A 26,451-nucleotide genomic window follows, 5' to 3' on the forward strand; every position below is an offset into this window, starting at 1 on the left:
AAAATAAAGTTGTCGTTAACTCGTTTTTAAAGGACTTTAATAGCATACGACGAAAAAAAGCTGAAAAAGCGAAAAATTAAAATTTGCTTCCTGGAAACAAGTACACAACACCCAAATTTGAAAGAGAATTGTGTCTTAAAATTATCCTTACTTGTATTATCCGCGTCTTTGGCTCGGAATCAATACCAAAATTTTTAAAGTAAAGACACAATCTTTGGAACCGGGCATGCTTTTTTTTTCAGTGTGGGAACAACATGTTGACAACATTTTATCTAAGAATAGAATGTTGACAACATTTTTTCTAGGAATGAAATGTTCACACAATTTTCCCTAAATTTGACAAATGTTCCATAGGAATACAATTTTGACGAAATTTTCTATAGGAATAAAATTTTGAAAACAATCTTATAACAGGTTGGCTAATAAGTCCCCGGTCTAACAAAGAAAAACACATTTTTTTGTAAAAATTCGTTTTTATCATTCAACATAGTTCCTTTCAAGAGCGATACAACGATTATAACGACCTTCCAATTTTTCGATACCATTTTGGTAGTACTCCTTCGGTTTTGCCTCAAAATAGGCCTCAGTTTCGACGATCACCTCTTCATTGCAGCCAAATTTTTTCCCTGCGAGCATCCTTTTGAGGTCTGAGAACAAGAAAAAGTCGCTGGGGGCCACATCTGAAGAATACGGTGGGTGGGGAAGCAAATCGAAGCCCAATTCATGAATTTTTGCCATCGTTCTCAATGACTTGTGGCACGGTGCGTTGTCTTGGTGGAACAACACTTTTTATACCCTCCACCATAGAATGGGGGGTACATTAACTTTGTCATTCCGTTTGTAACACATCGGGTCGTGGTGAAATTCTGAGTCGATCTGAGCGTGTCCGTCCGTCCGTCCGTCTGTTGAAATCACGCTAACTTCCGAACGAAACAAGCTATCGACTTGAAACTTGGCACAAGTAGTTGTTATTGATGTAGGTCGGATGGTATTGCAAATGGACCATATCGGTTCACTTTTACGTATAGCACCCATATAAACGGACCCCCAAATTTGGCTTGCGAGGCCTCTAAGAGAAGCAAATTTCATCCGATCCGGCTGAAATTTGGTACATGGTGTTATTATATGGTCTCTAACAATGCAAAAATTGGTTCACATCGGTCCATAATTATATATAGCCCCCATATAACCGATCCCCCGATTTGGCTTGCGGAGCCTCTAAGAGAAGCAAATTTCATCCGATCCGGCTGAAATTTGGTACATGGTGTTAGCATATGGTCTCTAACAACCATGCAAAAATTGGTCCACATCGGTCCATAATTATATATAGCCCCCATATAAACCGATCCCCCGATGTGGCTTGAAGAGCCTCTAAGAGAAACAATTTTCATACGATCCGGTTGAAATTTGGTACATGGCGTTAGTATATGGTCTCTAACAACCATGCAAAAATTGGTCCATATCGGTCCATAATTATATATAGCCCCCATATAAACCGATCACCAGATTTGACCTCCGGAGCCTCTTGAAAGACCAAAATTCATCTGATTGAGTTGAAATTTGGTACGTGATGTTAATATATGGCCTCAAACACCTATGCAAAAATTGGTCGATATCGGTCCATAATTATATATAGGCCCCATATAAACCGATCCCCAGATTTGACCTCCGGAGCACCTTGGAAGAGCAAAATTCTTCACATTCGGTTGAAATTTGGTGCGTGATGTTAGTATAGGGTATCCAACAACCATGCAGGAATTGGTTCCTATCAGTCCATAATTATATATAGCTCCCATATAAACCGATCCCCAGATTTGACCTCCGGTGCCTTTTGGAGAAACAAAATTCATCCGATCTGGTTGAAATTTGGTACGTGGTGGTAGTATATGATATTTAACAACCATGTGAGTTGAAATTTGTGGATGACAGTCTTTCGTAGAAGTTTCTACGCAATCCATGGTGGAGGGTACATAAGATTCGGCCTGGCCGAACTTACGACTGTGTATACTTGTTTCTTCTTCATATGGGCCGTTCTGCCGCGATTTCGACCTTCAAACGCTCCAATAACGCCATATAATAGTCACTGTTGATGGTTTTTCCCTTCTCAAGATAATCGACAAAAATTATTCCATGCGCATCCCAAAAAAACAGAGGCCATTACTTTGCCAGCGGACTTTTGAGTCTTTCCACGCTTCGGAGACGGTTCACCGGTCGCTGTCCACTCAGCCGACTGTCGATTGGACTCAGGAGTGTAGTGATGGAGCCATGTTTCATCCATTGTCACATATCGACGGAAAAACTCGGGTGTATTACGAGTTAACAGCTGCAAACACCGCTCAGAATCATCAACACGTTGTTGTTTTTGGTCAAATGTGAGCTCGCGCGGCACCCATTTTGCACAGAGCTTCCGCATATCCAAATATTGATGAATGATATGACCAACACGTTCCTTTGATAACTTTTGAGGCCTCTGCTATCTCGATCAACTTCATTTTACGGTCATTCAAAATCATTTTGTGGATTTTTTTTGATGTTTTCGTTGGTAACCACCTCTTTCGGGCATCCACTGCGTTCACCGTCCTCCGTGCTCATTTCAACCCGCTTGAATTTTGCATACCAATCAATTATTGTTGATTTCCCTGGGACAGAGTCCGGAGACTAATTATCAAGCCAAGTTTGTGCTTCCACCATATTTTTTCCCTTCAGAAAACAGTATTTTATCAAAACACGAAATTCCTTTTTTTCCATTTTTTCACAATAACAAAAGTTCGTCTTCACAAAAGACGCTCTATCTCACAAACTAATTGACTTACAGACGTCAAATTTTGACACGAATCATTTGAAGGTTGATACTATATAAAAATAATGTGCATTTAATATTAGCGACGCCATCTATGTGTCAGACCGGGGACTTATCAGCCAACCTGTTATTAAAACACGAAATTCCTTTTTTTCCATTTTTTCACAATAACAACAGTTGCTTCACAAAAGACGCTCTATCTCACAAACTAATTGACTTACAGACGAATCATTTGGAAGTTGGTACTATATAAAAATAATATGCATTTAATACTATGTGTCAGACCGGGGACTTATCAGCCAACCTGTTATGTTATATGTTGATAAAAATTCTTCTAGAAAAGAAAATTCTCTATAGAAATGAAATTTTGACAAATGTTCCATAGAAACCGGAAAAAATTAAAAAAAATCCCAAATTTTCTATAGGAATAAAATTTTGACAAATTTCTCTATAGAAATAAAATTTGGACTACATTTTCTTTAAATTAAGTCAACATATTTAAAAATTTTAATTCTAATTTTAGGTCATACTATCAAAGTCCATTGCGGACAAGTTCTCCATTTTTGTAGATTTAGCGATTTTTCCTTATTGATGCAAGCTAAAAATATTTAAGACCTCGACCCATTTATAATTCAAGGGATATGTATAAATTCAAATAAATTGTCGCTATTACGAGTGATCATAAAATAATAAATAATTTTCTAAAATTAAATAATATTAAATTTTTTCAAAGAAATATTTTTTTCATAAAACCACAAATTGCAAAATAAGATAATTTTATTTGGAACTGTTTTGTTAAAATTTTCTTCAAATTTTGATAGATTATTGTTGAGACGAGTGGCAACCGTGATCCCACTTCCGGATATATAGTTTGATAAATTTTTTGTGAAATCCTGCAGTTAACGTTTTTGGAGTACAAGAGTTCAAATCTTGCTATTGACCTAAATCGGTTATGCTTAGCAATTAAAACAAATATGCAACTTCTATGCTTGAGATACTCAACTGGAGGGAATTGAAATCAGTAAATGAATGCCAGTTGGCCCAAAACTTTACAACGTTAAAGAGCTCCAAATAAAACGACTATCATGTATTGTGGTTGTTTATTTCAATCGAATTCAATTAAAAATGCAATTCGGTCAGCATTACATTACTGCACTCTGGGAATTATCGATAGTCTTGCATATCAGAAGTGTGGTAAGCAAAATTTTTTATTAATTTGTTGAAAAACAAAAATAGAATACAAAGTAAAATAAATATGAGAGAAATAAATACAAATATACAAGGGCGATTATCGGAAAAACAAAAGTCAACGAAACTTACAAAAATTCCATTTCTGTATACTTTAGTTCATGAAAATTAGTCGATACTATACTGAAAATATATGAACCTAATATGAAGGATTATGCAACCTAAATTTTAGAACACTCTATTTACACAACATTAAAGACAAATTTCTTAAATAAAATCATTGACCAAATTAGACCAATTTTTGCATTGATATTAGAGGGCATATACTATCATCGCATACCAAATTTAAACCCGATCGGAAAAAAGTTACTCCTCCAAAAGGATCCGCAATCAAATCTGGTAATGTGATTTTTAAGACGGACCGACACAGTGATGCCAATTTGGTGCTTTTAGCACCAAATTTAGTGCTTTTTGATTTCCAAAAAGCATCAAATTGCCTTTTTAGTGCCTTTCCAAAAAAAGCACCAACTTGGTGTTTTCTGGAATTTTCCTTTAGTGCTTTTGGTGCTTTTTCCAAGTTGAACAGTATTAAGTTTAATTCACGATATCTTCTCATACAAAAATTCAAATTAGACTTTCAAAAGCTTAAAAAACTCAACTGTATTGCCATATAGAGAATTTTATTTTTATGAAGGTGCTATTGATTCTTTTTTTAATCAATATTGATATTTCAGGGTATTCTTTAGAAATGTCAAGGAACGAGTGACGAATTTCTGAACGTGATAAAGATGTCATTTAAACGTTTGTATTAAATTCACAAAGCACTCATAACTGAATAAACAAATAGACTCCCTCCAAATATTAATATTTCCAAATTTAATGTCGAAAAAATGTATTTCTCGTCTGAAAAAAATATTGTGAAATTTGAAAGACATTACAATAGAGGATCATAAGAATTCGAGAAACGAAAACTTTTGCATTTTCTATAACTTTTGAACCATTCCAAGTTTAGTCATGGAATTTGTACCAGTTAAATTTCTTATCAACTCCCTTCGGGAGTTGGCATCACTGGACCGACATATGGACAACGCTAGATACTAAAGGGTGGTTAAAATTTCAAGGGCCGATATTGATTTTGAATAAAACACAAACTATTGAGGAAATTATTGTAATTTTATTTAATTATGATATATTGGTATTACTCAATTATGTATGGAACAAAATATCGGCCAAATGGGCGCCGCGACCTCGGTGGCACACCTTCATCCGATGGTCCAAATTTTCGATGACGCTGAGGCATAATGGAGGTTCTATGCCGTTAATTATCTCATCCTTTAGCTCTTGAATTGTTGCTGGCTTATCGACGTACACCTTTTCTTTTAAATAACCCCAAAGAAAAAAGTCCAACGGTGTCAAATCACATGATCTTGGCGGCCAATTGACATCGCCATTACGTGAGATAACACGGCCATAGAATTTGTTGCGCAAAAGAGCCATTGTTTCATTAGCTGTATGGCAAGTGGCACCGTCCTGCTGAAACCTCATATCGTCCACATCCATATCTTCCAATTCGGGCCATGAAAAGTTCGTTATCATCTCACGACAGCGAACACCATTCACAGTAACTGCCTGACCGTCCTCATTTTGGAAAAAATACGGCCCGATGATGCCGCCAGCCCATTAACCGCACCAAACAGTCACTCTTTGTGGGTGCATTGGTTTTTCGACAATCACTCTTGGATTCTCATTCGCCCAAATGCGGCAATTCTGTTTATTGACGAATCCACTGAGTTGAAAATGTGCCTCATCACTGAAGATGATTTTCTTCGAAAATTGATCATCCACTGTTGCCATTTCTTGGAACCATTTAACACGTTGTTGGATTGTGTATCTCTCCATGGTTCAAATTGAGTAAGTCTGAAATAGAGAAATGTCAAATAAAATTCGGAAAAAAACTTGGCGTTTAGGTGTGGTTCACATTCAACATATATATACTTTATTAGGCCTGACAGCAATATTTCGATTTGTTATAAACGGAACACCGAAGTTTGTATATCCCCCATCTTGTGGTTATAAAACTAGGTGCTCGTGGAACGGGGAGGGCGATGATGTCGTGCCGACTGGTGCCCGTGAAACAGGGATGGCGTCGTGCCGACTGGTGCTCGTGGAACGGGGATGGTGATGGTGTGCTGCCGACAGGTGCCCGCGAAACGTGGATGGCGACGGTGTCGTGGCGAATGGTGCTCTTAAACGGGGAATGGCGATGGTGGCGTGCCGACTGGTTGTCGTGAAACGTGAATGGCAATGGTGTCGTGCTGATTGGTGTTCGTGAACGGGGATGGCGATGGTTTCGTGTCTACTATTTCTCTTGAAAGGGAATTGCGATTGTGTCGGGTCGACTGGTACTCGAATTGTCCTCGTTCCTGTTTGACTTCTGTAAATAGAAGAGGGAAAAGAGGGCCGGGTGTGGGTATATCCCACATAGGGAGATGCGAACGAACCGCGTATGCAGCCGAAATGGTATGCTAACGAATCGCGTATGCAGCCGAAACGGTATGCTAACGAACCGCCTATGCAGACGAACCGCGTATGCAGACGAACTGCGTATGCGAACAAACCGCGTTAGGTGGGTGTTGGCAGTGTTACCGTTAAATTCTGAAAAAGTCGAAAAAAAAGTCGCAAGAAAAGGTCGCACAAACAAGTCGCATAATGATAAAAAAAGTCGCTTACATTTGTGAGGCCTTTTATTACAAAAAAAAATTACAATACAAAAACAATAAATGAACAGTCCCTTTAACATGAAAAGATATTTTACCAACTTATTGTAACATAAAATCCAGTAAAACGTAAACTTACAAAAGAGTAAAAATAATTTTTTTTTGTACGCGAACGCCATCCAGTGCCAATTTACAATCAGCCAATTCAATGATTTTAAATCAATAAAAACAATAAAAATATTTATTTTTATACCCACCACCATAGAATGGTGACGGGGTATAATAAGTTTGTCATTCCGTTTGTAACGCATCGAAATATCGATTTCCGACTATATAAAGTATATATATTCTTGATCAGGGAGAAATTCTAAGACGATATAAGCATGTCCGTCTATCTGTCTGTCTGTCTGGCTGTCTGTTGTAATCACGCTACAGCATTCAATAATGGAGCTATCGTCCTGAAATTTGGCACAGAATCGTCTTTTGTCTGCGCGCAGGTCAAGTTCGAAGATGGGCTATATCGGGCCATGTTTTGGTATAGCCCCCATATAAACCGACCTCCCGATTTGGGGTCTTTCGCTTATAGAAACCGTAGTTTTCATCCAATTTGCGCGAAATTGAAAATCTAGAGATATTTTGGGACCTTGAAGAGGTGTGCCAAAAATGGTGAGTGTCGGTCCATGTTTTGGTATTGCCCCCATATAAACCGACCTCCCGATTTGGGGTCTTTCGCTTATAGAAACCGTAGTTTTCATCCAATTTGCGCGAAATTGAAAATCTAGAGGTATTTTGGGACCTTGAAGAGGTGTGCCAAAAATGGTGAGTGTCGGTCCATGGTTTGGTATAGCCCCCATATAAACCGACCTCCCGATTTGGGGTCTTTCGCTTATAGAAACCGTAGTTTTCATCCAATTTGCGCGAAATTGAAAATCTAGAGGTATTTTATGACCATAAAGAGGTGTGCCAAAAATGGTGAGTATCGGTCCATGTTTTGGTATAGTCCCCATATAGACCGATCTCCCGATTTTACTTCTTGGGCTTATAGAAACCGCAGTTTTTATTCAATTTACCTGAAATTGGAAATCTAGAGGTACTGTAGGACCACAAATACGTGTGCCAAAAATTGTGAGCATCCGTCCATATTTTGGTATAGCCCCCATATAGAGCGATCTCCCGATTTGGGGTCTTTCGCTTATAGAAACCGTAGTTTGTATCCAATTTGTCTGAAATTGGAAATCTAGAGATATTTTAGGACCATAAAGAGGTGTGCCGAAAATGGTGAGTATCGGTCCATATTTTGGTGTAGCCCCCATATAGACCGATTTCCCGATTTTACTTCTTGGGCTTCTAGAAACCGTAGTTTTTATCTGATTTGCCTGAAATTGTAAATATTCTGGTATTTTAGGCTCACAAAAACGTGTATCGGATTAAGTTTTTATCGGCTCATTTGGTAATGCTTCCATATAGACCGACTTCACTTCTTGAGGGTGTAGAAGGCACACTGATCGTGAAAATTGCTTGAAACTCAATGTAAAATTTCCAGATTTTACTTCTACAGATTTAAGATTTCAAATCAAGACATTATTTTATAATTTTCTTGCACACTCACAAGAGATGTTGATGATTCCTCTAAAACTCAAACAAAAATGGTTCTTATAAATCCAGAATCTGATATAGTCCTCATAGGTGAAATCTTTAAATTTATCTTCGGGAAGTGTCCTCAAGCCCTCCTGAAATGTCAAAAGAAACCCCTAATATTTGGTTCATGGTGGTGGGTATTTAAGATTCGGCCCGGCCGAACTTAGTGCTGTATATACTTGTTTATACTACATTTCTAATTGATTCTGTGAAGTATTTTGCACGTATGATTTGTTTATGACAAACACATGCAAGTTTTTACTGGCAACAATATCCTTAGCAAATTGAAACTTCTCTATTTCTCAAATGTCTCATTTGATTTCTCTCTGGCTCCCTTTTGCTGGCATTTTGCAATATACGAACGACTTCCAGTAAAAATTTGTGATAGTTATCAAAAATTATTTGGTACTAGTACGGATCTAGTGGGTGACATGCTATGCAATAAAACAACGACTGAACAAACCAGAACACCGTGTAGGTTAGGTATCATAGGCTACGTGTCCATTGTGATACTATACGTGATTTACTTCACTCTTATTAATGAGTGCTTCTATGAGTAGCTCAATGACAAGTGAACTCCTTTTTATAGCCGATTTCAAACGGCATTTCAAGTACTTCGAGAAGCTTTGAAACACTCAGCATCTACCGCTGAAACACATTTTGCTGTTTGGTCGAAACTGAGGTTGACCAAGGAGGGCCATTGCACAATGGTGCCTCCCACGTTAGGCTCTCCCCGATGAATTCCCATTTATAGAAATTGCTTCAAATTGAAGCTCTTCGTCGCACGCATACGACTAAAGTCGCACATTTTGCATATTTTAAAAAAGTCGCATGACGTCAGAAAGATTGCAAAATGCGACAAAAGTCGCACAACTTTTCTCCCATCCCTTAGAAAGAGGGGATGGGAGAAGGTGATGGGTAGAGGTGGTTGGTTACAATAGTTGGATACGAACGGATCATTCTATATAATCGAGCGAATCGCATTAGGATGAATCGGAAGTTCAGCTGCGGTCGGTGAAAATATAAATTAAAGTAGATCAAAGAAATATGTACAACCAATTGACTCGTTACAAGGCACACAAAATGGGTTCAAAACTGGCTGATCCACATTCTGATACAGTTCCCATATAAATCGATTTCCGTTTGAGTTTTTGAAGGCATAAAAATTAATTTTAATACGATTCAAACAAAATTTGGTTTTGAGTCTACCAAACCAATGTACCAAAGACGGTCCACATCAATCCATGTCTCTATATATAGCACCCATATCTTGACTAATTTTAATCCGATTTGCTTGATATTTAAAATCTATACCCATAACAGATGTACTAAATATTATGGATATTGGTTCATGCTTTAATTTACACCCCGTATAGATCGGTCCCGACATAGCGTCTTGGAAGTAAGGTTAGGTTAGGTTAGGTTAGGTTAGGTGGCAGCCCGATGTATCAGGCTCACTTAGACTATTCAGTCCATTGTGATACCACATTGGTGAACTTCTCTCTTATCACTGAGTGCTGCCCGATTCCATGTTAAGCTCAATGACAAGGGACCTCCTTTTTATAGCCGAGTCCGAACGGCGTTCCAAATTGCAGTGAAACCACTTAGAGAAGCTTTGAAACCCTCAGAAATGTCACCAGCATTACTAAGGTGGGATAATCCACCGCTGAAAAACTTTTTGGTTCGGTCGAAGCTGGAATCGAACCCACGACCTTGTGTATGCAAGGCGGGCATGCTGACCATTGCAACACGGGGCTCCCACGGTATTGCGTATTCGACGCTCTGATATTGCTAAAACTGAACGCTTTTTGTCAGTTTTGTAATTAAAACGATTAAATTTCTTTCATTCTTTGCAGATCAAGCAGACTATGTGGGTGGCATTGATAATGAAGCCATATTTTTTGAAGATCTACAAGTGACAGCAGGCATTGGGCGTATCGGAGCAGATGGCAGACATAGCGCCAACAATAACAACTCCAACAGCCCATTACACATTGGCGGCGGTGGTTTGGCCAGCACACCAACACTGCTATGTGGAGCCAAAACAGAAACACCCGTTACATCTCCCACATCTTTGACCAATATTGGCACTGATATAATCCTGCCCCCTATACCAACAGTTTCGGCTCGTGTCAGTTTAACCGCAACGCCACACATTGGGATACACAGTAATTCCACCACCACGAACAACAATAGCAGAAGTTCAACGCATACACACCTGCCTGAAAGTCCACCTGATTCTGGTTCAGAGCCGCCATATAGTCCCCTACAGGATGTGCAAGGTTTGACGTTGGCTCCAAGAGATATATTCCATACGGGGCCAAATATAGCAACAAGTCTCGCCAATGGAACGACAGCTGCAACATCTGCGTTGGCGCCCGTGCATCAACATCACCAACTGCAATCACAAGATTCCCACCATTATGCCCATATGCTGGATCATCAAATAAATTTAAATGGCCTTCAGAGTAATACCCAAGACTCCTCCATTGGGTCAATACGGGTGAAACATGAAGCGGGACTCATCATCAATCCAAATAGTTTAGCACAAAACATGAATAGTCAGAATTTGCCACATTCTCACCAGCTCCCAGTAGATACACACATAGATATGAATGGCCAAGAGCCCACTCAGCTTATGTACTCACAGGTACCGGGAAGTACGGTGAGTCCTGGTCACAGTAACAACGGTGGTCAAATGGGCTACGAAAATGTAACCAATGGTCTTGCCAATGCACCCCCACCAACATACCAGCTCAGCATCGGCCAGCTGGATGCCACGCCAATGGATACAACAACTACTTGCATGCTAACCTCAATAGGAGATTTGCCACATGTGCAGGTGGTAGGTACTGTAACGGGTAGCATGCCCTCCACTCCCCAACTAAGTAGATCAAGTGCTCCCTCCACACCCAACCATCAGTCTTCGTCACGCAAACGAAAAATGAACACTCAAATAGATTGTGCTGATTTCGCCTGCGTTAAACCCGATCCTGGTCTAATGCTAAGCCCGTCGCGAAGCTCTGTCTGTGCCACACCACTGCCGGGGGATGTGAGTAAACGAAGTGCGACATCACCACTTAACATACAACTTAGCTCTCACGATATAGCGGACACACCAGCACACTCCGCTGCATCCCTCTCGCCAGCATTGTCGAGTGTCAATATGGATGGCAGCAATAAATCAGCGGATGGTGGGACAGATTCTCTTAGCCCTTGTATTCGTTTTACACCGTTTCAACCACAAAACTGGCATGAGTTGTGTGACCAAAATCTCCAAGAGATTAGTGTCGTCTATTATCGCGTTGACGCTGACAAAGGCTTTAATTTTTCCGTGTCCGATGATGCTTTTGTGTGTCAGAAAAAGAATCATTTCCAGATAACTTGCCATGCCCGCCTTCAAAGTGAGGCTAAATTTGTGAAGACTCCATCCGGTTTAGAAAAGATCAAATCGTTTCATTTGCATTTCTACGGTGTGAAATTGGAAGCACCAAATCAGACAATACGTATTGAGCAAAGTCAATCAGATCGGTCAAAGAAACCCTTCTATCCAGTACCGTAAGTATATAATTCAAACTTAGATAATTAGATTAATCAAAAGGTTATTAGTTGAGACCTGTATTATTCCCAAATCCCGTGTGTGCGTGCCTCAAAATCTCGAGACATTTTGCGACAAATGGCTTCAGGTTCTGATTCATCACTTGAAGCGAGGTCTACGATATATCTCATGAAAGCAGGACTATGGAATAGGTTGATCTCCAAAGTCTAGTTACCCTCACCAAACGCCCTACAAATTTCATCTTCTATTCGACACAGATATACCCTCAAGTCTAGAAGTCAGTTAAGTTTCCAACGGTCTTCTTGACTATCGAGCTCCTTCAGCAGACATGTATGAGACACGTCGCTCGGTCGCCGCTATAAAATTACGAAGGCCCTTGTCATTGAGGTAAACTACAATTAAGCTTAACTTAGTAATAAGAGAGGTCACCGATCCAGCTGTGATAGCACAATGGACAGAATTGTCTCAGTGCCTCAGTCTGCTTGTCCTGTATGGACGCTGCGTTTTTAGAGGCCATTAACCTTTATTTCCTAATTCGCATCATCAGTTGATTTCTCTATCTCTAGCGTGACCAAGCACCCATATGATGCGGATCTTCCCGCAATATCTCTCATTATCTTGCGGTTATCCCTGAATATGGCCGAGTTACCTGTTATTGCATTTACGGATTCCATTATGACCTGCACTCTTAAATCTGGTGGAACCATTCCACCATCTGTCCTTGATTCGAAACATCTGTCCTTGATTCGCAAACTTCCAGGGCTGTTTCTTGTCATTAGAAATTCAAATTCAAACATCATAGTATCCTTGGTTGCCACGTTTCGAGCTTCCGTCCATTCTCTCAATATCTTCAATTTTATTGACGCCATTGTGGTCTAATTTTGGAGCTGTAGATCTGATATTTAATATCCATGCCAAAGCTTTTGTTGATATATCCCTATGACCGATTTTAAAATTCTATTTCTTGCTCAAGCAAACTATCAACGCATAATTTATGGTTGACCTGTCGTCATTGTATTCAGACCCCATTACAATCCTCTGCTCTTCTGCAAACTGACGAGCATCTGTAAGCCTTTATATTACGATGAACTAAATTCTTTACATTCGATATCTGGCTCTTCAAATTATTTTTCAACATTAGCCATCCACGTTCTAATTGATTTCCCTCTTTTCAGCATCGATCTCCAGAGCCACATCGTTAGCAAAGTGACAGTTGGTCGTCTACATTTTTCAGAGACAACCAATAATAATATGCGCAAGAAAGGTCGTCCCAATCCCGAGCAGCGTTACTTTCAACTTGTAGTTGGTCTACATGTTCATACAGCCTCTGGAGATTTTCCCATCATATCACAGGGTAGTGATAAAATCATTGTACGAGCCTCAAATCCAGGACAATTTGAATCAGATGTTGATCCATGTTGGCAACGAGGCTTAACCCAAGATTCTATCTTCCATGCGGGTCGAGTTGGCATCAATACCGATCGTCCGGATGAAAGTCTCGTGGTACATGGAAATCTTAAAATATCTGGCCACATAGTACAGCCCAGTGATAGTCGAGCCAAACAGGAAATAAATGAATTGGACACATCAGTGCAACTAAGAAATTTACAGAAAATTCGCATTGTGCGTTATCGTCTCGAACCCCAATTCGCTTTACACTCAGGCTTAAAGTGCAATCGTGATGAAGAGGATATTGTCGATACAGGTGTGATAGCGCAAGAGGTACGTGAAGTAATCCCCGATGCCGTACAAGAGGCTGGCAGTGTAGTGCTGCCAAATGGCAGTGTTATCGAGAACTTCCTATTGGTCAACAAAGATCGAATTCTAATGGAGAATATAGGAGCTGTCAAAGAGCTGTGTAAGGTAACTGGGACATTGGAAACACGTATTGAGAATTTGGAACGTGTCAACCATCGTCTGCAAAGGGCCAAGGAAAATGAATTGCAGTTTATGCATTACAATAATCTAGGTGGTCACAGTTCCAGGGATGGCTATGAAATCTGTTCCAATCGAACCCTACAAATAATTATATTCCTTTTAGTTATAGTAATGGCCGCTTGGTGAGTATATGGAAATTGCGATTACAATCTTGTGACTTAGTGTTACCTTCTTGCATTCTTTTCAGCCTTGCTGCCGTATCCACTCTATATTTCGTAGAACACAATAAGAAACATCACAATTATAAGCAATTGGAAAGTATTCAATTGCTTAGTAACAGTCACATGTATGGTCACGATGGCATCTCCCTGACGGAACAGGAACATGACTTCATCCTGCAACGTAGTATGCTGAAGCACAATCGAACCCACACTTTGTGGCCAAATGTAACGAATCAGTCGTCTTTAGGAGGACTTCCCAGATCTCAAAGCCAACATGCATATCGACCATATCGGGGAGAAATGGCTGCTGGAGGTGAAGGTGAAATCATATACGAGTCGTCATCGCATAACGATGAAATTGCTGTGGTTATGGATAAACCTTCAATAAGCCATGAACTATTGCAGCCAATGCACCATGAGCCCCAAAGAACAACCTCTTCTCCGGTGGTGCGTTCCAATAAGACAGTGATCAGCAAGCATAAACTCAAATGGCCCCAGGCCCAGACAGTGCTTAGAGTTATGCAGGCTGCCACACATCGTAATGCTCTGCCTTCATCGCAAAGTGAGAGTTCGGTCAATGAAGAGGCAAATGGTAATGCTCATAATTCTAGCGACTCGTCTACTGAGAAAATTTCCGAGGTTCTTTTAGTACAGCAAGACTTTGAGAATAACTCCATAGATACGGATTCACAGCAGACAGTTAATCGTCATAAACCTGGAAACCCCGGCAAAAAGAGACCATCTGCATCTTCAAGTGATGGCTCGAACAGTGATATACAAAAACTCCATGTGGATAATAAGGTGGCTAGCACCGCTCGTAGCATCAATGACGATACACTCATCTCCCCTACTCAATCTAATTTGTTGCGTCATACCAATGCCAAAGGTGGCGATTTGGTTATTTACAAGACCGTACCACCACCAACATCCACGATTAGCAGCAGCACAGTACCAGGTCACACGGCATCGAATAAGGTCAACACCGATGCTCCACATTCCAATTATTCGCTTGAATCTCAGCCCATTTCAAACAAAAGTCGAAATTATGTCGATCGTAACCCGGATAATTCCGATAATGACTTGCAAAGTTTAACCAGCAATACAAACGAATCCATATTTAATCCGAGCGATCCTGTTGACTTTGATGTAGGCTTAGAGAATCAGCAATCCCTTTTGGGGCGACGTTCTGCCCCAGCGAGTGTGGCCAATCAGCGAGACTTGTCATCTTCAAGTGTTTGGGTTCAACGCCCAACGTTTTATGTGGCTACATTTGGAGAGCCGGAGCAGTGCAATAATCAAGTTAAGCGTGATGATATATCCAATTGCCAGGTAAGTTATTCGTAGTGTCTTTTTTTCAAGTATAAATACGACTGCGCATGACGCCAACGTAAGTTAGGTTAGATTTAAAGGAGGAGTCGGTCCTTCTCTGTCTCATGACGTAATTCCAATGTTTTTATCCAATCCTTATTTACCAGTAGCGACAAGTTCGGTACCGTTTTTCGCACAAATAAACTATAATTATCCCCTACTGATCGTCGTCTTACACGCCTTCAACAATTCCCTGATTTTAATCTCGTTCAGAAACTCGTCATTCTTCATTCCCTTAATTTTTCCAGTGAGGATCCTGTCGACCATGTATTCTCTAAGACAACTGCTGTTTGCGTCTGAATTCCCACGACCCTATTGATCGTCGCCTAATCCGCCTTCAACAATTCCTTGAATTTATTCCCGTTCAGGTTCGCCCAACTTATTCTCGTCATTATTTTGATGGTATCAATACCCTCACTTTTCCCTGAATTTATTCTCGATCAGTTGTTCCTGAGTCTTATCTAGAGGTTCAGCAACCATTTCCTCAAATTTTCCCTGAATTTATTCTCGATCAGGTTCTTCCAAAGTATTCTCGTATTTCTTCCGACTACATCGTTGTTCCTGAGTCTTATATAGAGGTTCAGCAACCATTTCCTCAAATTTTCCCTCAATTTATTCTCGTTCAGGTTCTCCCATAGTATTCTCGTATTTCTTCCTATGGTATTGGTATTCCAGAGTCTTATATAGGTTCCGTAACAATTCCTTTAACTTTTTCCCGCAAGGATTCTATCGATCATGTATTCTCTAATTCAATTGCTGTTTGCTCCTAGCTCGTATCTTTTAGTCTTGATGCAACCCACAGTATTCGTAGCAATCTTACAACGTAAATCTTACTGTTTAAAGGCATAATCGAATACTACTAGATAACATCAGTTGATACAGTGAGGGTCGTCAGGTTATCTTTTCCCACGCCGTTCAAACTTGGTCCTTTTCTGAAATCGATGCTGATGGGAGTTACACGTTTGCTCTAATATACGAGATGTAGTTTGGACGATTTAATCCACCGTCCGTAATAATATGCTGGGGCTCTAGGTATTCCTCTGGTAACAACAGGTATTCTATTCGCAGCACGATAGATTTCAAGGTTTGGGATCACTTAATAGTTGGAATTCAGTTAGGAACTCGTAATATATTAGATGTCATTGAACCGACTCATAGATCCTTACCAGCAGCCAATATTTTCAGGATCTTTCTTCTTACCCTCTGCCATAGGTATGTAATGCATCAAAATTTTGGTGTCCGAGCATAAATCGGCCTTAAATAACGGGATATGATAATACTTAACCTAAATTTAACCTAGCTATATATGTCAGTTACTCCGTCTGTTGAAATCTCGCTAACTTCCAAGCGAAAAAAGATATTGCTCGAAACTTTGCACTATTAGTTCTTATAGATCTAGAACGACTGGCATTGGCATAGATCCAATGAAAACGGGTCCCAAGATGTAAGTTCTTATTCTTTTCCTCCAATCCGGTTTAAATTTAACACATGGAGTCATCTGCTCACAACCACGTACAAATTTATCCATAATATATCCCTCATACACCCTGGCTATATGAAATTGTCTGTCAACCATAGGATTATTCGGAAGGGATGTCAAAAACAATTACCCTCTTACGGGAAATTGTTTTAGACATCCCTCGAATATAACAAAAGAGCAGAAGTTTGTGCGACTTTATTCCAATCTACCTTTCCCTCCACTATTTTCTCTGTTGTGAGTGAAGTGGTTGTTCTCCTTCTGGACAGTACAGTACTGGAACACCTTTCCCCATTTTCTATATTTCAAAGATGCTGAACAACCATCGAAGGTATCAGAGCAGCATGTGACTCTTAGGGATCTTTATCGTTCTAAATTAGGTAATGTTGTAGAGGATGACAACAATTCTTAAATTTCCACTTACTACTATACCACTGGACTACTATAGGTCCATTGTGATTCCTTGAGATAATTTTCTCAACTTCTACTTTCTGAGTTGGTCTCCTTTAAAGTCGCTGAAGAATGTTCATTTATCAGTGGTCCTTAAAGTTGTTTAAAACATCCAATCAGAGGCCCTGATGAAGGCAAGTACGTTCCTTAACCATAGGCTGCTAATTCACGTCTGAGAGACTTATATCCACACCTTCATAGATAAACAATAATACGTCTCGCCGACGCATAATTATCTTTTCCGTAACTTCCAGTAGGTTTAGCTTTCTAGGGTTAAACTACACTCTCGCAGATCGGTGAGAGCGTGATCTAGGAGCCCAGCATCATGTTTCTTCTAAAGGATAATGCTGAACACTGGTACAGGAAGTAGTAAGAGTCTTCCGTAATTTCCCGATGCAGAAACCTTCTGCAAATGTCATTATCTTTATGGCCTATTCTTACCATATGTTTCCCAAGTGTGGTATGTTCAAATTAAAGGCCTCAGGAATTGAACATACCACCGAATTTCGCAATTCCCACGGTTTTTTCGTCCCTTCCGAAGAGGCCCAACGTCCTCGCCATAGATTATCATATTTGACACGAATCCTGTAAAGATATGAAGAAAGTGGAGGAAAAACGTTCTGCTTCTTCATTACCCATCTGCAGGTGACATTATGGTGTTCATTGAGCATTGCCCAAGGCCTTTATAGCAGTTTGACTGTTGATAATGAATTTGCTATCATTTCTGAATAAAGGGCTCATCAACAGCGACTCCACAGCTTTGATAACCATTGGGGGACTATGCAGTCTGAGTTCTCTGAAGGTTGTTTTCACTTTTCTATTGGAGCTCTTGATTGCAGATAGTATAAAGTATAGGTTTTCTGAGATTCCCAAAAATCGTCGACAGCTGTTTCTGAAAACTGATACTCCAACTTCAACTCAGTAAAACTTCAGGGTTTTCTTTTCTTAAATATATTCAAACTTTTCATCTTAGCCTGATACCGAAACAGGCGATTAACGTCGAAATGCATGATTCTAATTTACAATTAATTATTATTCGAGCTTTATAGACAAGGTTAGATTAGGTATAGTGATATTTTCCGTGGTGAACTTCCCTCTTATCACCGAGTGCTGCCCGATTCTATATTTAGCTGAATGAGAAGGGACCTAATTTTTATGGTCGAGTCCGAACGGCGTTCCACATTGCGGTGAAACCCCTTAGAGAAGCTTTGAAACACTCAGAAATGTCGCAAGCATTACTGGGAGGGGATATTCCACAGCTGAAAAACTTTTTGATGTTCGGTCGAAACTTGGGTTGAACCCACGGCCCTATGTATGCAAGGCGGGCATGATAATCATTGCCTCTTTTCTTTGGCTTTATAGGCAAAGAAGATTAAGAAACCTGGATCAATAGTCATTGAAAAGAAAACGCCAGATACAAATCTATATGCGCCTGACTGTACATGTTCCCATTCGGGCGAATGAACTTTTCCACAGTCTTTAGTATAGATCTGGGTCGGATAAATAACAATCAATTAGGCTAACTCTTACGACAAATTTTCCACTTACTTTGATTTAAAAAATTTCATTTCCGTTTTTCGTATTTTATAGTCCGTTTGTTTTGAGGAGAATAACCAACTTGTGGCACCCATTCAACATTCACTGAATCTCAAACAAAGCGAAACGAACAAAGTAAAATACTTACAACCAGGGGAATTCGAGAATCAACATCACATCGAATCCGAAGGCAATGATGCCATTTTACATGAACGCGACGATGATCTACAGACGAATTTCGATGTAGTTCTACAAAAACCAAAAGATAGCCAAAATTCCTCTCTACTGGGCAACGTACAGGGAAAATCAGCTCATGCCACCCAGGCATTGGCAAAGGAACTCAATGTGGACGACCAACAACAGCAGCAACAATCAGAATTGGAAGCTGATAATTTGGATGCTTTATTGGAACATAGTTTCAGTGATGAAAATCTTGATGTGGAATCCAAATTGAAATCGAAAGACAAAGTTAAAGATGATTCACTTGCACAGCCCAATTTATCTGTGGAGCCGAATCGACCTCCTAGTAATGCTGACTGTTGGAAAATACGTAGCTGTATTTTAGCCGAACGTTTGAATAATACCTTCGCCGTCAATGACTACTGTCCAAAACTGGGCAAGTCCGTTAATTTTACATATGTTATTCCGCTGTCACGATTCTTCAAGGAGCAAAGCATTGAGCTGCATTTAACGTAAGTATCAATATGGCAATAGTTTTCCTCTGGGGAATGGGTTCAGTCCCCAGAATGTAGTTATGATTTGAATGACAGGCAGAGAATGAAGCCTATTCCTGTGTGTTTCCTCCCCGTGTGAATTTATCAAAATTACAACGATCCTATTTTTTTCAGGTCATCACTACCTTTGCAGTGGGTTGTTTGCAATGGTAAACATTTAATAAATTCGTCACAGCCTGGCTTATCCGCCCACAACCTCAGTAATAAGGCACATCATGTTCTACTAAGACTTCGCAACACATCACGACTCCAGCTCAATGTACCAAGCCGTGGCTACTTTGTTAAAGATTTAGTTTTCCGTGCCACCAATGATACGGAAAAGGTATGTACCTGAAAAAATAAATGTATTAGAAAATTTCTGACACAGCTAAGAGATTTCCATGATGCAATAGTAAGTGGGTAAACACAACTATAGTGATGTCGGTGGGCGAATACTTAGTTGCATGTGTTTCTTATGGTGTGACGCGACGGAAATCCCTCGCAGTAAATAATAGTGTTTTTCAATTAAAATGTAATTGAATGCCATAAAACAGACTTGTTAAAATAGGACACCAAAGGGGTATAACTGTTACACCAGAGAACCGAAGATAGGTGAGAGGACACTTCTGGCTGCATAGGTGGTAGACCTAGATATCGCGATCCTATTCCGATTGTCGAGACACTATTTATTAGTATGAAATCTCTGTTATCAAAAATTTTTCTAAAATATTATTATATTAATATTATTTTATATTTTTATTTTCGATACAAATTTTCATATAAAAATATTTTTTCCATTTAAATTCAACAAAAAATGAAAATTTCTCGTAGTTATTTTTTTTCTATAACATATTGACAAAATTTTCTATTGAAATAAAATTTTGACAAAATTTTCTATAGAAATAGCATTTTAACAAACATTTCTATAGAAATAAAATTTTGACAAAATTTTCCATAGAAATAAATTTTTAACAAAATTTTCTATACAAATAAAATTTTGACAAAATTTTCTATAGAAATAAAATTTTGAAAAACTATTTCTATAGAAATATAATTTTGAAAAAATTTTGTACAGAAATAAAATATTGAAAAAATTTTGTACAGAAAAAAAAAATTTTGAAAAAAAAAAATCTATATAAATAAATTTTTGAAAAAAAATCTATAAAAATAAAATAATGACAAAATTTTCTATAGAAATAACATTTTGACAAAATTTTCTATAGAAATAAAATTTTGACAAACTTTTCTATAGAATTAAAATTTTGACACAATTTTCAGTGGAAATTAAATTTTGACAAAATTTTCTATAGAAATAAAATTTTGACACAATTTTCTATAGAAATAAAATTTTGACAAAATTTTCGATAGAAACACAATAGAAATAAAATTTTCTATAGAAATAAAATTTTAACAAAATTTTCCACAGAAATAAAATTTTTAAAAAATTTTCCACAGAAATAAAATTTTGAAAAAATTTTGTACAAAAATAACATTTTGGGAAAATAAAATTATATATAAATAAAATTTTGAAAAAAAACAAATTCTATAAAAATAAAATCATGACAACATTTTCCATAGAAATAAAATGTTCACAAAATTTTCTAAAGAAATAAAATTTTGACACAATTTTCTATAGAAATAAAATTTTGACAAAATTTTCCATATAAATAATGCATTGACAAAATTTTCTACAGAAATACAATTTTGACAAAATTTTCCATAGAAATAACATTTTGACAAAATTGTTCATAGAAATAGAATGTTGACAACATTTCTTATAGAAATAAAATTTTGACAAAATTATCTATAGAAATAAAGTTTTGACAAAATTTTCTATAGAAATAAAATTTTGACAAAATTGTTCATAGAAATAAAATTTTGGCAACATTGTTCATAGAAATAAAATTTTGACACAATTTTCTATAGAAATAAAATTTTTACACAATTTTTATAGAAATAAAATTTTGACAAAATTTTCTATAGAAATAAACTTTTGACAAAATTTTCTATAGAAATAAAATTTTGACAAAATTTTCTATAGAAATCAAATTTTCACAAAATTTTCTACGGAAATAAAATTTTGACAAAATTTTCCAAAGATATAAAATTTTCACAAAATTTTCTATAGAAATAAAATTTTGACAAAATTTTCTATAGAAATAAAATTTTGACAAAATTTTCCATAGAAATAAAGTTTTGACAAAATTTTCTATAGAAATAAAATTTTGACAAAATTTTCCATAGAAATAAAATGTTCACAAAATTTCTATAGAAATAAAATTTTGATACTATTTTCTATAGAAATAAAATTTTGACAAAATTTTTCATATAAATAAAGTTTTGACAAAATTTTCTATAGAAATCAAATGTTGACAAAATTTTCCATATAAATAAAATTTTGACAAAATTGTTCATAGAAATAACATTTTGACAAAATTGTTCATAGAAATAGAATGTTGACAAAATTTTCCAGAGAAATAAAATTTTAACAAAATTTTCTATAAAAATAAAATTTTAACAAAATTTTCTACAGAAATAAAATTTTGACAAAATTTTCTATAGAAATAAAATTTTGACAAAATTTTCTATAGAAATAAAGTTTTGACAAAATTTTCTATAGTAATAAAACCTTGACAAAAAATTCTATAGAAATAAAATTTTGACAAAATTGTTCATAGAAATAAAATCTTGGCAACATTTTTTATAGAAATAAAATTTTTACAAAATTTTCCAGAGAAATAAAATTTTAACAAAATTTTCTACAGAAATAAAATTTTGAAAAAAAATTCTATAGAAATATAATTTTGAAAAAATTTTGTACAGAAGTAAAATTTTGAAAAACTTTTGTACAGAAATAAAATTTTGAAATAAAAATCTATATAAATAAAATTTTGAAAAAACAAATTCTATAAAAATAAAATCATGACAACATTTTCCATAGAAATAAAATTTTCACAAAATTTTCTATAGAAATAAAATTTTGACACAATTTTCTATAGAAATAAGATTTTGACACAATTTTCTATAGAAATAAAGTTTTGACAAAATTTTCGATAGAAATAAAATTTTGACAAAATTATCTATAGAAATAAAATTTTCACAAAATTTTCTAGAGAAATAAAATTTTCACAAAATTTTCTACAGAAATAAAATATTGACAAAATTTTCCATAGAAATAAAATTTTAACAAAATTTTCTATAGAAATAAAATTTTAACACAATTTGCTATAGAAATAAAATTTTGACAAAATTTTCCATATAAATAAAGTTTTGACAAAATTTTCTATAGAAATAAAATTTTGACAAAATTTTCCATAGAAATAAAATCATGACAACATTTTCCATAGAAATAAAATGTTCGCAAAATTTTCTATAGAAATAAAATTTTGACACTATTTTCTATAGAAATAAAATTTTGACAAAATTTTCCATATAAATAAAGTTTTGATAAAATTTTCTATAGAAATAAAATTTTGACACTATTTTCTATAGAAATAAAATTTTGACAAAATTTTCCATATAAATAAAGTTTTGACAAAATTTTCTATAGAAATAAAATTTTGACAAAATTTTCCAGAGAAATAAAATTTTGACAAAATTTTCCAGAGAAATAAAATTTTAACAAAATTTTCTATAAAAATAAAATTTTAACAAAATTTTCCGTATAAATAAAGTTTTGACAAAATTTTCTATAGAAATAAAATTTTGACAAAATTTTCCAGAGAAATAAAATTTTGGCAAAATTTTCTATAGAAATAAAATTTTGACACAATTTTCTATAGAAATAAAATTTTGGCACAATTTTCTATAGAAATAAAGTTTTGACAAAATTTTCTATAGAAATAAAATTTTTACTAAATTTTCCATAGAAATAAAATTTTGACAAAATTGTTCATAGAAATAAAATTTTGACAATATTTTTTATAGAAATAAAATTTTGACAAAATTTTCCAGAGAAATAAAATTTTGACAAAATTTTCCAGAGAAATAAAATTTTAACAAAATTTTCTATAAAAATAAAATTTTAACAAAATTTTCTACAGAAATGAAATTTTGAAAAAAAAAATCTATAGAAATAAAATTTTGACAAAATTTTCTATAGAAATAAAATTTTGATAAAATTTTCTATAGAAATAAAATGTTGACAAAATTTTCTATAGAAATAAAATTTTGACAAAATTTTCTATAGAAATAAAATTTTGACAAACTTTTCTATAGAAATAAAATTTTGACAAAATTTTCCATAAAAATAAAATTTTAACAAAATTTTCTACAGAAATAAAATTTTGAGAAAAAAATTTCTATAGAAATAACATAGCTCCCGATTTTGAAAAATTGACCCTTATGACATTATCTTTGACCATAGTGGCCTCATTTATTAACCGATCTAACTCAAATTTAGCACAGGATAATCTCCTGTAATATCAACCAAACCTGAAAAATTTAATCCAAATCGGTTCAGTTTTAGATATAGCTCCCATATATATGCAACGCTCGATTTTCCCAAATTTGGCCATAATACTCTTATTTATTAACCAATGTTATTCAAAATTCAAATTTTGAAATATTAGCCGATTGTGGTTAGACTTATATGTAGCTCTTACGGAAATATATTTCCCAAGTTTCACAAATTTGGATTTATTACCCACACTAATTGAGCGATTCCATCCTTTTTAATAATGGACTCAATATTAGTGACATACTAACTCTATAGGTGCAAAATCAACTATAGCTCTTAATATCAGACATTTCTGCTCAGATTGTGACAAGACTCCCATAAACATGTACCCCTTTATGTTCTTAAATATGGAAACCTATACCAATGATACCCCCCACAAATTCTTATGTTTACTAATTCAGTAGGGGTGGTTTAGAGTATGATATAGTCGGCCCCGCCCGACTTTCTACTTTACTTACTTGTTTATCATGGACTTTCTCGTTTTATAAATAGTGCAAAAAACATAATTAACGTAATGCTCTTTTTTTGCTTCCTTTACAGACCAATAATTTATGCCACGAAAAACCCACTGAAACCAATACAATATTGCAGTACAATTTTAGAATCCTAAGAGATTGTGATTAACGCATACACTCAATACGCAATTCGATGGACTATAAATAAATTTCATGATCTAGACACCTGATGTACAAAGGACATCAATACTAACAACTAAAAAACACCTAAGGAAGAACAAGAAGTAGAAGCTGAATGAAAACAAACCAACACCAACAACATTAGCGCAAAATACAATTACATATATATAATTTACTGAAAAAAATATAGCTATTTTGAATATTATTACATTTATTCTTATTACTTTTATATTTACCACCCTAAATGTTATTGCTAAATTAGGTTTTACTTTTTATATCACATTTTGTGTTTAAGTTAAAATTATTCATTTTCGAAGTTGTAGTTCATGCAAAACTCCTACTAGAATCGATCAAATTTAGATTTTGTAAATACGAACAAAGCAAAAATGAACAAATTTCTTTTTTTTTTTGTATTGCTTAAAATTTCCCTCTTCCATTCATTCCAGCATTCTAGAGGAATTGGAAATTAGAAAACTCCCAATATTAACAAATAGCATACATTTTTCACTGCTGTAGAACATAGATCGAATATTACAGAAATAAAAACAAAAAATAATGATGATTAAAATAATTATAATTTAATTTTAATATATGAAAAATTATATAGTTACAAATAATGATGATGACGATGATAAGAGTAAGAGGATGATAATAAAAAAAATATCTATGATCATTAAATATTTATTTAAAGAAAATATTTAGAAAATTTTCAAATATAATTTCGGATGTTGTTGTTTTATTTCGAATCTTATGTATGAAAATAAATTGAAGGGTGTCAAGGGTTTTCGGCCACGGTTCCCACTCGAGCCATAAATAATCTACCAAAAAAACAAGAAATGTTATTTTGCAACATTTTCTTTCTATAGAAAATTTTGTTAACATTTTATTTCTATAGAAATTTTGTTAACATTTTAATTCTAGAGAATTTATGTCAAAATTTTATTTCTAAAGAATTTTTGTCAAAATTTTATTTCTATAGAAAATTTTATCAAAATTTATAATTTATAAATAGAAAATTTTGTCAAAATTTTATTTCTATAGAAAATTTTGTCAACATTTTATTTCTATAGAAATTTTGTTAACATTTTATTTGTATAGAAATTTTGTTAAAATTTTATTTCTATAGAATTTTTGTCAAAATTTTATTTCTATAGAATTTTTGTCAAAATTTTATTTCTATAGAAAATTTTGTCAAAATTTCATTTCTAAGAAAATTTTGTCAAAATTTTATTTTTTTAGAAATTTTGTCAAGATGTTCTTTATATAGAAATTTTGTTAAAATTAAAAATAAAAATATTTCTATAGAAAATTTGGCCAAAATTTTATTTCTATTATTTATTTCTATTGTCAAAATTTTGGGGAGCCACCGTGGTGCAATGGATAGCATGCCCGCCTTGCATACACAAGGTCGTGGGTTCGATTCCTGCTTCGACCGAACACCAAAATGTTTTTCAGCGGTGGATTATCCCACCTCAGTAATGTGATGGTGACATTTCTGAGGATTTCAAAGCTTATCTAAGTGGTTTCACTGCAATGTGGAACGCCGTTCGGACTCGGCTATAAAAAGGAGGTCTCTTGTCATTGAGCTTAACATGGAATCGGGCAGCACTCAGTGATAAGAGAGAAGTTCACTAATGTGGTACCACAATGGACTGAATAGTCTAAGTGAGCCTGATGCATCGGGCTGCCACTACACGGTTGAAAAAGACTGTTTTTCATATGTTTGGCTATAAACATTATATGTTTGGAACACAAATTTTTAAACACAATATTTTTGAGTGCAAGCATATAATGTTCATAAACTAGCATAAC

At 35.5% G+C, this 26,451-nt stretch overlaps 1 protein-coding gene across 7 annotated transcripts in view; it reads left to right on the forward strand.

Moving 5' to 3' along the window:
• The window catches only part of LOC142241118 (uncharacterized), a 142,841-nt gene extending 117,631 nt beyond the window's left edge, over window positions 1-25,210 (forward strand). For all 7 annotated transcript variants that reach the window (XM_075312854.1, XM_075312855.1, XM_075312853.1 and 4 more), the window contains 6 exons: window positions 10,200-11,901; window positions 13,078-13,962; window positions 14,028-15,330; window positions 18,887-19,524; window positions 19,681-19,888; window positions 24,545-25,210. In XM_075312854.1, coding sequence (XP_075168969.1) covers window positions 10,200-11,901; window positions 13,078-13,962; window positions 14,028-15,330; window positions 18,887-19,524; window positions 19,681-19,888; window positions 24,545-24,628 — 4,820 coding nt within the window. In that variant the 3' untranslated portion in view covers window positions 24,629-25,210. The remainder of the gene's footprint in view (window positions 1-10,199; window positions 11,902-13,077; window positions 13,963-14,027; window positions 15,331-18,886; window positions 19,525-19,680; window positions 19,889-24,544) is intronic.
• The last annotated feature ends 1,241 nt before the right edge of the window (window positions 25,211-26,451 follow it).

Source organism: Haematobia irritans, chromosome 5 (genome assembly GCF_050003625.1).
Source record: "Haematobia irritans isolate KBUSLIRL chromosome 5, ASM5000362v1, whole genome shotgun sequence".
In the NCBI taxonomy this organism is placed as follows: domain Eukaryota; kingdom Metazoa; phylum Arthropoda; class Insecta; order Diptera; family Muscidae; genus Haematobia; species Haematobia irritans.